This window comes from Macaca mulatta, chromosome X (genome assembly GCF_049350105.2).
Source record: "Macaca mulatta isolate MMU2019108-1 chromosome X, T2T-MMU8v2.0, whole genome shotgun sequence".
NCBI classification, from domain to species: domain Eukaryota; kingdom Metazoa; phylum Chordata; class Mammalia; order Primates; family Cercopithecidae; genus Macaca; species Macaca mulatta.
The window spans coordinates 142,045,535-142,058,656 of NC_133426.1; the positions used below are offsets into that span (position 1 = coordinate 142,045,535).

Here is a 13,122-nt window from a genome sequence, read left to right on the forward strand (position 1 = left end):
TTTGGTTTAAGGGAATGTTGTAGCTGGTTTGATCTTCTCTGCAGACCACTAAAACTTTCTCCATATCATCAATGTGGCTATTCTTCTTCTTACTCCTGTGTTTCCTGAAGTGGCATTTTAAATTTTCTTCAAGAGCTTCCTTTGTATTAACAACATGGCTGTTTGGTGCAAGATGCCTTCCTATCTCAGCTTTCGACATGCCTTCCTCACTAAGTTTAATCATTTCTAGCTTTCGATTTAAAGTGAGAGAAGTGCAACTGTTCCTTTCACTCGAACACTTAAGAGTCCATTGTAGGGTTACTAATTGGCCTGATTTCAATATTGTTGTGTCTCAAGGAATAGGGAGGCCTGAGGAGAGGGAAACAGATAGGGAACAGCTGGTCAGTGGAGCAGTTAGGACACATACAACATTTATCGATTAAGTTCACTGCCATCTTATATGGGTATGGTTCATGGTGCCCCAAAATAATTACAATAGTAACATCAAAGCTCACTGATCATAGATCACCATAAAAGATATAATAATAGTGAAAAAGTTAGAAATATTGCAAAAATTACCAAAATGTAACAGAGAAACACAAAGTGAGCACATGCTGTTGGAAAAATGGCACTGATAATACAGGGCTGCCACAAACATTCAATTTGTAAAAAATGCAGTATCTGTGAGGTGCCATAAAGCAAAACACAGTAAAATGAGGTATGCCGATATCCATAATGTGTGGAAGAGTGGTTTAAATTGGTAGGCTCTGAAGTTAGGCTATCTGGATTCAAATCTTGGCTGTGCCATTTCCTAGTTGTTTGGCCTCGACAAGTTGCTTCGCTTTCCCAAGCCTCAGTATCCTCATGTATAAAGTGGAGATAATAACAGCACCTACCCAGAGGGTGGCTGTGAGGTTCATGTAAGAAGGATGTATATTACATGCTATGCTTAGTATAAGTGAGTTCCTAGCATATAAGCACTGATAAATATTAGCTATCCTTAGTCATCATCATGATTATTTTACCTCGGAGAGACTTTTAAAATTTGACCTGTGAAGATAATAAACCCTTAGCTTAGGATTTTACCCATCCCAAGTTACTCCTTTGTCCTAAACCTCCATTCTTTAGGCCTCTTGTAATCATCTTTTACTGTCTGTCCGTTGGCCCCATGCTCTGTCACCAAGTCCTGTCCTATTTGTTTCACATGTTTCTCATTTAACTCTTTCATCTGTATTTCCATACGAATTCAGGTCTTGATTCCCTAGGTGTGACTTACTATTCACGCCTCTTAGCTGCTGCTCCTCCTCCTCCTCCTCCTCCTGCCCCCCTCATCTTCCCCCTCCTTTTTTTTTTTTTTTTTTGAGACAGGCCCTGGTTCTGTCACCCAGGCTGGAGTGCAGTGGCATGATCATGGCACACTGCAGCCTCCACCTCCTGGGATCAAGTGATCCTCCCGCCTCAGCTTTCTGAGTAGCTGGGACCACAGGTGCGCACCGCCATACCCGGCTATATTTTTGTGTGTGTATTTTTGGAAGAGACAGGGCCTTGTCATGTTGCCCAGGCTGGTCTCGAACTCCTGAGCTTAAGCAATCTGCCAGCCTCTGCCTCCCAAAGTGTTGGGATTACAGGTGTGAGCCATCGCGCCTGGCCTCAAACCTCCTAGCTTCTTCTGACTACAGCTTCACCTTCCTCCAGGCTGTCCTGTATGTAACTATCAGACTGATTTTCCTGTTTACCCCGCCTTGGATTCTGTAGTGTGTCTACTGTCTGCTGCTTTTAAGGCCAGGCTCTCATACCTCAACTTCAGGTCTTTTAGGAACATCAGTGTCCAATAGAAATACAATGCCAGTCATACACATAATTTAAAAAATTCTACTAGCCACAGTAAAGAGTAAAAACAGGTAAAATTAATTTTACTAAAATATTTTATGTAACCAAAAATATCTAGGACATTATTATTTCAACATGTAATCAGTACAAAAATAATGAGATTTTGGCATTTCTTGTTCTGCATCTTCAAAATGCCAAATGCATTCTATACTTACATCACATCTTGATCCAAACTAACCATACATCAAGTGTTAAATAACCACATGTAGCTAAAAGCTACTGTATCAGATAGTGCAGCTGTAGAATGTGACTTGTCACTACATAAACAAGACAACTATGTTTCACTTCTTCCTTGTCTGTTAAAATAGGGATGTTAATGCCATGCCTATTTTATAGGGTTGTCCTAAGCCAATGTGAAGTGTGAAAGTACTTGGTAAAGTTCTGTAAGAATGTATGGAAGTTATTATCAGGAGTGAAGGTTTTTACTAACATAAGAATACAATATCTTTGGAGTAAAGTAATTTAAAAGAAAAAACCATATTAAGGAGGCAAATTAGCTGTCCTGAATTCATTTGTGAAAAAAAATTAAGCAATGAACGGAGAGTATAAATGTATACTCACTATCTCTTTATAATTATCTTTTTGGAAGAAATTTATCACATTAATAAGATTCTCTAAATACTTCAATAAATCTGTGGGCCTTTTTTCCTTCAGCATGTTGAACAATGGTCGTAGGGACATTTGGTTCTTCTCTTGATATAGGGAGCTGGACCCCTACCAACGAGTTAATTGCTCTTGGTAGTAAATGTAGCCTACGTACTTTGTAGTACTGAGGTAGGAGTGGCATTAAAAATTTCCCATATCATCCAATTCATTGCAAAGAATAGGAATTAACCTAAAAACAATGTCAGAGATTTAGATACAGAAACTATTAATATCTGGGCCGGGCACAGTGGCTCACTCCTGTAATCATAGCACTATAGGAGGCCAAGGCAAGTGGATCACCTGAGCTCAGGAGTTCAAGACTACCCTGGGCAACATGGTGAAAACCTGAATATACTAAAATACAAAAAGTTAGCCAGGCATGGTGGCACACGCCTGTAGTACCAGCTACTCAGGAGGCTGAGATACAAGAATCGCTTGAGCCTGGGAGGTGGAGGTTGCAGTGAGCCGAGATCGTGCCACTGCACCCCAGCTTGGGCTACAGAGTGAGACTCCATCTCAAAAAAAAAAAGGAAAGAAAAAGAGAGAGAGAGAGAGTGAGAGAGAAGGAGAGAAGGGAGGGAGGGGAAGGAAGGAGGGAAGGAAGAAAACTATTAATATTTGTAAAATGCTTTCATTCCATATTCTAAAGGAAAATTTGAAGACAGATTGATGAATAACACCACTAACAATCAGGACACATTATTTTAAATCATGATGAGTCATAAAGTGGTACCCAAATCTTATCCTAGCCCTTTACCAAACCAAACAGTCCACTAGTTTTTTAAAATTATACCTTGAACTACCACATGGCCCTTCAGGAGTTCAAATTTGGTATATAACCATTGTTTCCAGTGTGGAAATAAGATTGCTAAACGAAGTAACTCCAAAAACAAGAATCAATTTTATATAATGGCTTCAGGGTAAAGGACCCCTGCCCACCATTACAAGTTTGCGAAAGCCAGAAACTTCAACATAATGCATGACCCTTTCTCTCTCACCTGTCCCTCTAATTAGCTACTAAATCCTTAGGACTCCTCCTCTGAAATACTTCTTTAATCTGCAACATCCTCTCCATCCCCACTGCCCTAACTCAGGCTTTCATCACTTTTCTCATAAGCTCTTTCAGCAGTCTCCAAACCAGTTTCCCTGCCTCAAGCTTCAGCCTCCCTTCCACCCCACAATTTATTCTCCAACTACCAGCAGAGATCTTAGTGAAATACAGATCTGATCATACCACTCCCCGGATTTAAAACCTTGAGTTCTTCCCAGGGCCAGCAGATAAAATCCAGTCTGCTGAGCATGGTGTACAAAGCACTTTATAGTCAGAACCCAAATTATCTTAATCAGCCTTGCCTCCTGCCATGTGCCCAGAGCAATGATAATCAGATTACTGGTGGTTCTCAAGTAAGTCCTATCCTTTTATCTGTTCTCTTCTCTTGCACAGTCTCCTCCACCCCTCACATCAGTGAGTCTCATGATCTTCACTTCATCCCATCAGGCTTTCTCAAATGTCCCATTTTCAGTGAGAAGCCTTCCCTCACTCTCTGGTCACTTGTTCTTTCAGTCTCCATAAATGCATCTCTTATTCCTTTGTGGCAGGAACCCCTCAAGAGCTCATTCCTCTCTATATCCCCAGCACGTAGCATTCTGCCAAGTATAGCATAGTTTGTCAGTAAAAAAATTGTTGAATAAATACAAGAAAGAATTGATCCTCTCCTGCACCCAGATGTACACCTTTCTCTTCTACCCCAAAGAAGAAATCTAACTTCCTAATTCTGTATGATTTATAATCAACTACTGATAGTTCCAGGTATTTGAAAGGACACTTTAAACCATAATGCTTCCTTTTCACTAAAGTTTAGTTTATCTAGTCCAATAAGATTTTCCTTGGGCCATAAAGAGTTATTCTCATTCCCTATATTCCCAGTGCTAAAAGTCATATATATACAATTTGACCAAAAGAGCACCTGGAAAGTTTTAACCTTTAAATGCTTCGACCTATAGGATATGTTAGGAATATTAAAATAAAAGACAACAAGCTAAGCACATCTTTAATTTCACAAGAATCGCCAGCTATTGGACCTGGAGTGAATCTTAACCAAGATCACCTTCACCTTGTAGGGTTATGCAGGTTGTGTTCTGTTTAACCCTAGGGGGCGCCACTCTCACAGATTACGATGTGAATGACTCTGTGAGGTGGTATTCTCAGCCTTACACAGTGTCCCTGCTTATCAGATCATCCTCCTTTTCAACTTAGGTCCTAATAAGCCAACTGGTTTGCTCAAGGTCACACAGGTATTTCATAACAGGGTTCATAGCCAATAACCTGACCCCTTTCTTACTTCTCAGTCATTCTACTAATCCAAATTGCTCTGGAAGACCATGAAACCAGAAAAGAGTGTTTGATGTAGTTGCATGGATAATGGACTATATGCCTTCAGCTAAATGTGAAATTCAAATGGTTTGGTTTATCTCGGTACCATTTGCTCTTGTTTTCCACCTCCCGCTGTACTGGCCTGGTTGGCATAACTTCAGCATTTAGCATATCACACTGCTCCTCTCAGGCTCTCCGAGGCTCAAGTGGCTGTTCCACTCTGTTGCCAAGCTGTGCTGTCTTCTCTCTTTCTTGCTGGCCCATTCCTCTGTGACTTCCTGTTAGCTGCCACCTTCTTCTTTTAGCTTCTCTTCTCAGCATTTTTTTGCTGCTTTGTTTCTATACCCATCTCAGACCAGTCAGCACGATCCTTTCCTTCCTTCTATTCTACAGAGCAATCAATCACAGCATGTTGGCTGTTGACCTTGGATCTTTGGTTGTTTGCTGCTGTTCATAGCTGCTGGGCGTGGCTAGGGGACGCTGCTTCTTTGCCAAAACTTTTTGTTTCTTTTTCTTTCTCCTCTTATTCTAGATCTTGGGCTTTCTGAATGCTTGAAGATGCCAGAAGGGTTATATCCGAATAAGTGTGGCTCTATTCCTATTATTCCCTCTTTACTCTTGCTTAAAAGTGAAAATATTGCTTGGGTGGAAGAATCTTGGTTAGAAGAATTAATGTAGCTCAGACAGTCAGTATAACAAATTGTTTGTTTCTACCAAGGACAATGCATTTAAAAAATAACTACTCCTTCCTCTGCCCCTTACTCCATGCTTACCATCAATGTCAAGCTAGGGTAACGTGTGTTGGCAGGTTTGGTTGAGCCTGAACAAAAAACTGGACCTCTTGAGCCACAGTCCTTCAGCCATAATGGACGAAGTATTTTTGACTTCAGTTCTTTGCAGTTGATCGTTAGAGCTAGCAGGTCTTTCCGAAACTGCTTGCTTTAGTTCTACCTGATCAGTGAAGATATAGAATAGAATTAGGTTAAGGAGTGGTAAATTTCTTGGAGTTTTGATACTTGCTGTTTATGTTTGTACTTTATATATTGTTCATTGTGTAATTGAGAAATTCTTTGTAAATGTTTGGTTTGCAGGCTGGTTGGAAGGAAAATCATGCAACATTCATGAGCGAACTAAAAAATCTTCAGGCTTCTGGACTGACTACTCTTGGTCAGGCTCTAAGATCCTCATTTGATTTGTTAAATCTCAATAGATTAATATCTGGAATAGACAATTATGGACAGGTAAAAAAAATTTTGAGTGAGTACAGCTAATTTATTTTGGTGGCTTGGGGTAAGAATTTAAAATTGGGCATGGTTACTGAGTTTTCTGCTACTTTTCATAACCTCCAAAAATGAGATTCATATTACCTTTTAAATATATACTTTTAAAAAACCCCTCTTCTTTTGGTTCTTGTATATGGCTTGATAATAGAATAGCTAAAATTGTCTACTATGAGATAATCAGATGTTTGAGAATGATGCGAATAAACGGCTGAGAAATATCGGAACAAGACAATTGGAAAGAAACTTTCAGTGTCCTTAACTCCTCTGCCCCTCCCAATTTGATGAAAAAGCTCTAGGATAAGAAGGCAGAGTAGAATTTGCTGTTGCTCCCATTGTCCTTTCCTCCTCTAAAGTCTGTGCTCACAGTAACCAGAGTCACTCTCCAGGTTGCAGCACGTAAGTCACTAGTGTCCTATCTGTGCCAGGATTTTGACTCAAGTGAATGATTCATGAGGGTGGATGATAATGCCAGTATAATCTTGTAATATTATTTTATGATTACTTGGAAAGCAGAGTGAGAGAGGTATTTAAATGTTAATGGTTTGGGGAGTTACTGAATTATAAGAATTTCTCAGTTTATACTGAATATTACCTCTTCAGGGGTTGTTATTTTGATTCCCACCTATTTCGTTCCCTGATAATTTCTTCCGTATTTATCCAGACAAATTTTATCATATTCTTGAGAGATCATTGGCAAGGCAAATGTAAAAGTTTAAATACACTTCTATTACTTTACATGGCTCTAATGCTTTTTAAATGTATTTTAGGGGAGAAATCCATTTTTTTTAGAACCATCTATTTTAATTACCATCACAGATGGAAACAAGTTAACAAGTACTGCTGGTGTTCAAGAAGAGGTGAGATTTTTTTTTTTTTAATTTTGTTTAAATGGCAGGGAACATGTAGCTATTTCTGTGGGAGGCATTTCCAGTTAAGAATAAGTTTGGTCAAATCACCCATCTTGGTAATCCTTGAAAGATGGCTTAATTTTATTGAGTTATATGAAAGAAAAAGTCAACCCTTTAATTCTTTCTTCATTTTTATATGGGTTGTTATGATGAACCTTTTCACATTTTTGCCTTATCAGCTCCATCTTCCTTTGAATTCCCCTCTGCCTGGAAGTGAACTAACCAAAGAACCTTTTCGTTGGGATCAAAGGTTATTTGCCCTGGTGTTGCGTTTGCCTGGAGTGGCTTCTACCGAACCAGAGCAACTAGGGAGCGTACCAACTGATGAATCTGCCATCACACAGATGTGTGAAGTCACAGGAGGTATTGGCAATATTTAACGTTTCTGAAGGAAAAATTCAGAGCATAGAGTATATTTTTCATTAAATGCCATATCCAATCTTTACTTGTTTTCCTTCAAAGCCTTTTAACTCTGTTGCTTAAAGTCATCATTGGTATGATACTTGCTGCCAATGTAGTTATGATTATTTCAAGCTATATTTTAGGATTTTAAAATGCTTATATTATGAAATTATATTTTATTTGATCAAACTTGTGCTGTTTATTTTTCCTTCTGGGATAGGTCGCTCCTACTGTGTGAGAACACAAAGAATGTTGAATCAATGTTTAGAATCTCTAGTTCAAAAAGTTCAGAGTGGTGTAGTTATTAATTTTGAAAAAACAGGACCAGATCCACTTCCTATTGGAGAAGGTATAGTAGATAAACTTTTTTAACCCTAAAGTGTTATATAGGAGAATGAGAAGACATTAAATCAATTATTATAGACACAGTCTTCACTATCCACATGCATTTGAGTGGTTACAAACATCCATCCAAACAACTACCTATGTATATGTGTCAGGTAGCCAAATTCTAACAACTTTAATTTCATGTTGGATGTTCCTAAGAATGTGTTTCCTTTTCCTGGTGCATTTTATATTCTCTGGTCCCAGTCTTTGGATTGCACTGACTCATTCACTTCTCTATTCACAAAATGTCTGGAGATTCACTATGGTATGTACTTAAATAATAATCTGGTTTTTGTTTTGTGAGTGCCAAATATGCTAAGCCATCTTTATGAAATATGTGTTAGTTTCTGCACCTCAGCAAGAAATTATGAATGTTTATCCAGGAACTGCTCATCTTCTCTAAGATCCTACACTAGTATTTTCCCGGTCAATTTTTCACTTTGAAGTTAAGGGTTGAGCAACCTTTTCTCCAAATGAGATTTCACAGAAAGTTTGACATCCAAAAATTGATGAAAGTAGGGTGACTTTTGCATAGGGGAAGTTAAATTGTAGTGAATCTCCAGATAGTTTGTGAATGGATGTTTGTGATCACTTGAATGCAGATGGATTTCAGAGGGATCAGGGAACTAAACAAGCACCATGGTAATGCATTGCAAGACTTCCATGGTAATGCATTGCACGAACAGAGCTCCTAGGAAGTCCATGTGTATGTATGTGTGTGTGTGTGTGTGTGTGTGTGTGTATTTTCCATTATTACTACCACAGTGCTTGTCTAGCCTGATTTATATGTTTTAATTGCCTTGACCAAGAACAAAGGGGTCAAATGCATAAGGGCAGAAATCTATACATTTCTGTCTGAAGCAGTGGATCCTGTGGCTCCTGATCTTTTGTTGTTGTTGTCACTGTTGTTGTTTTGCTCTTTAGTTCCTCATCCTTTTGAGAAGCTGTTGGAAAAAATATAGACCCCTTTCCCTATAAATACAGACATAAGTAACACATCCACAATTTTGTATATAATCTCAGGGATTTTTTGGACCTCCAAGTTAAGAACATCTGCCATAAAAGACTGAGGCTCCACAGCCTATTTTAAATTAGCTGTGTAGGAAGGGCATGTTATACTGCTAGCAATCCAAAATTTCGTGCTCACTATCTTAGCATAAACTGGGAACTTACATATTGAAGTCCTAGTGGGATCTGGTGTCATGTAAATGGCTCAGATTTTTTTTCTAGCTCCAGTTCTCCTTTGTCCAGAGTTCTTAACCTTTCAGGTTCTGAGGAAAGTGAAGAACCCTTTCCTCAGAAAAATACACATTGTCAGAATTGTGAACTCAGCCTAAGGGGGGTCCTCCAAAGCCATTACATGTCTTTTTCCCTAGTGCACAGTAGACCCATTAAATCTTCTAGTCTAAAGAAATTACTTGTTTAAAGTAATGCTTAAATAAGTTATTCAAATGACTGGTAGTTTAAGAAAAATGAGACTGAAATCATTAAAACATATCTTTTACAAATATTATCATTGAAAGGTTATGTAAGTCTGCCTTGCCCTGATTTGGGGTGGGGGGGAGAAGGAGGAAGGAAATGAAATATGCTGGTTTAAATCATTAAAATGCATTCAGGATACATTATTCAGCATTATGCAGCACCTATTGTCCATGGAATTTTGATGGTGGATGGAGAAACCATAGTGAATTAGCCCATGATAAACTTGATGTGTTTGCTTTGTGCTCCCCTCAACTATGTACACATTGTCTGCATTTCTTATATCTTTAAGTGAATTTGGCTAGTTTTTATTTTGCCTTTGTGGTCATTGGGTCTAATTGTTTGGCAAAGAACACTTTTTTTCATGTATTTGGAAATAGAAAGAATATATAAATGGAATTTATGATCTATTTGTGTCAATTCCAGAAATGTGAAAGCTATACCAGGGAGTGAACAATTTCATTTGCCTAATTTAGTAATTGAATTCTTGAAAAATAACTGTAGTGTTCTGATGTTTTTAATTTATGTGTACGAGTCTCAGAAAATTTAAAACCAGTTTTACCATAGTTTTCTGCATAACTGCATATTCTCTTACTAGGTTAAGAATGGTGGGGGGCGGGGTGTTGGGTTAGAAGAGACAGATTAGATGAAAAGAGTTGCTAGAGAGAACATTTAGAAATCCTAGTAGAGTTACTTTTTTTTTTTCTTTCATTTTTCATGAATCATTGTTCTTGTTTTATTTGGGACTTTGCTTTCAGCTGGAAAATTTGTACAAGAAGATCAGCAGCTGTAAAAGGAAATTCACACCTTAGTTTGTCTTTTGTTTAACTTTTAGATGGACTTATGGATTCATCTAGGCCAAGCAATTCATTTGCTGCTCAGCCATGGCATAGTTGTCATAAACTCATTTATGTACGACCTAACTCTAAAACTGGTGTTCCTGTTGGACATTGGCCAATTCCAGAATCTTTTTGGCCAGATCAGAATTTACCTTCACTAGTAAGTGTCATAAAACAAAAAGGTAAACATCATTCTGGATTTTCAATTTTCTGATTACAGTGAACTTTTTTAAATAGCTTTGAGGCCTTTATGCCATGCCACAGACAAGTAAGTCTTCCCTCCTTTGCCTTCTATCTCTTACTGGAAGTCTAGCTTTGTGCGTAAAATCAAAGGAGGAGTTCCTTTATTTTCTGATACTTGTCATTCTTCAGTTGCCTTTGCCACTTGAGCTGCCCTTTTTGATGTTAAAACATTGCTGTTTTTGATGCTGTTATAATCTGTTACTTGGTTTTCATTTCAGAGCAGCTGACTTGATTTATGTGGCAAACACAATGTCTAAAATGTACTGGCCTTGGTTTTCATGCACAGCCTCAGGAAGTTTGAACATAGTTTATACCTTGGATAGGTTCTGGGAACATATTAAAAGCATATTCAAAATTCTACTTCTTCCTACTTGTCATCTTTTTGTCATCAATGGACTTTTGTAGCAATATACCTTTCAATGATGGGTAATTAAACAATATTTAAAAAATAATCTCTAAGCAAGAACTTGTCTTTTTGGTCACTGCATTTGGTAGGAGAGACTTTGCTATTATAGTTGCTCCTAGTGCCAAATCAATTGGCCTTTCTTTTGGAGGGAGGGCAGTGTCTAGTAATAAGGGAGATGGTATGAAACCCACTCTCTCTTTTCTCTTCTTTCCCCTTCCCCAAATTGTAAGAAGGCCTGAGTAATCTCCCTAGTGTGGGCTCAGGAGGGGACACAAACAAATCACTACTTCTTCTATTTAACATCTTCCTAGTTCAGTTAATCTATATTCTGTCTCAGTTTTAGAAATTTCTGACAGTGAATTGCATTTTCTCCTGGATTACTGCTTTTAGGCTTCTGCGCTTTTTTCAGAAGTGGCCATGAAAGACCTGAATGTAAGACTGAAGAATCCTTTCGGCCCCTGCTGTGGGTGAGGGTAAATGTCCCACTCCTCTCCTCAGGGCTTCAAGGTGTTACGCCTGCGAAACGTCAGCTCTTCCAAACTCCAGAGTATAGGTTTTATGGCAAATTTACTTCATTTTTCTTAGCAACAAGTCATCACTCTTGTCTTTATTACATTTTTACCTGTTCAAATCTAAGGAGTCAGAAACCTTTCACGAGGTTAATTAAAACTAAGTCGGGAAAAAACAAAATAGAATAAAAGACATTACAAGTAATTCACACATAGCTCATGTTACCATTCCTCCATCTTTTTTTTTTCTTTTTAAATTTTGTTTATTTTTTCTGATAAGTTTAATCAGTCATATTCTCTTCTATTACCTTAAGGATAATCAACATGAAGAGGCAAAACACAAACACGCCAGTAAATTGTGAAGCACACTAGATCTGTTGGTTTGTTTGTATCAACCATTCTATGGATAGATATACACACAAAATACACCACATTTAAACTGTAATACATTGTCCTCCATCTTTAAAAGTTCATTTAAGAGCTATTTTTCTCAACCCCCAAACATCTTAAAATTGTAAATTATAAAGGCAAATGCATATGTTTTTCTTTTTATAAAGGAAGCAGAGATATTTTATCGTATTCATATTAGCCTTACAGATTTCTCAATAAGAATAGGCTGACCCACTTCTTACTTTGTCTCTGGGACTTGTCCTGTGTCCCTCTCTCTCCATGTTGCCCTTGCTGTTCGCCTTTATTTCTCTGGTGCTCTCCAATCACACAAGCTAAACCTGTTACTTAAATGGCTTCTCCATTAATCTGCTCCAGTACCCCAGGTACAGAGGCCTTCGAAGCCTAGCACAAAGCATCCCCAGCTCCAGCTATTCAAGGCAAACACATTGGTGTTAGCAATGCTGCAAAAATTCATCTGGGCCCTGGCGTTGTGACTGACTCTTTATCAGTCTCTATCTTGCCCTTTCCATCCCTCTACTGTTTTTCATCTTGCTTGTTCATGGCTTTAGCCCTCTCATTACCTTATTAGAAAGTTGCATGGATTTCTTCATTCCCAACGTATCTGGACTATCTGTAACCTCATGGTACAAAGGAATGAAGGGCAGGGAATTCTTGGAGGTCATAAAATAGATCTGAAATTCAACATTCATCCTACGACTCATAATAACTTCTTAAACATTCAAAACAGTTTTTTTTCAACTCACTGAAATTTTAGTTATGAGTGTTGTAATTTACCTTTCCTCTTCCTAATGTCAAGTAGATAGTAAAGAATCTGAGCCCTCCCGTGGAAGCCATTGGTGGTTCTTAGAGATCTAGTAATCTTCTTTCTCAAAATGGTAGTCTGTATCTCAGTGATAATGTAACAAAATATAAAAGGACTTGCAGAATTGTCAGAAGTATAAGCTTGTTTTGAGACCTAACCATTTTTTCTGCTTTTTTTTTAAAAATTGTTTTAGCCTCCACGAACATCTCATCCTGTTGTGAGGTTCTCCTGTATAGATTGTGAGCCAATGGTAATAGACAAACTTCCTTTTGACAAATATGAACTTGAACCTTCGCCCTTAACCCAGTATATCTTGGAACGAAAGTCTCCCCATACCTGCTGGCAGGTACTTATCCTTACCTATTAGCCGAATGTCTGTAACCACTCTAGGATCTGGGAATTGTTTTAAGAAGCTTCAAAGGTTAATCTCAAAATAATTGGACTGACTCTGTTAATAATGTTTCTCACGAATGCTGTCAAATAAGCAACAGGGCCAGGCAAATAATTTCAGACTAATATGAACCGTTAGTCTACTGTACATTGCCATTTAAAGCAATAGAGTCTG

At 38.2% G+C, this 13,122-nt stretch overlaps 1 protein-coding gene and 1 long non-coding RNA gene across 13 annotated transcripts in view; both read left to right on the forward strand.

Annotated features, from left to right (window-relative positions):
* INTS6L (integrator complex subunit 6 like) overlaps positions 1-13,122 on the forward strand; it is a 62,807-nt gene that overhangs the window by 19,378 nt on the left and 30,307 nt on the right. For 10 of the 12 annotated variants that reach the window (XR_013412575.1, XR_013412576.1, NM_001265682.1 and 7 more), the window contains 6 exon segments: positions 5,980-6,129; positions 6,939-7,028; positions 7,259-7,442; positions 7,702-7,830; positions 10,183-10,346; positions 12,751-12,903. Coding sequence is in view for 8 of the 12 variants with exons in the window: in NM_001265682.1 (NP_001252611.1) it covers positions 5,980-6,129; positions 6,939-7,028; positions 7,259-7,442; positions 7,702-7,830; positions 10,183-10,346; positions 12,751-12,903 (870 nt within the window). In the remaining 4 variants the exon portion in view is untranslated. 12 annotated transcript variants of the gene reach the window in all.
* On the forward strand, positions 1,323-3,247 carry LOC144338730 (uncharacterized). Its single transcript, XR_013413058.1, has 2 exons — positions 1,323-1,373; positions 2,969-3,247. It is a non-coding gene; the product is annotated as an uncharacterized LOC144338730 (long non-coding RNA).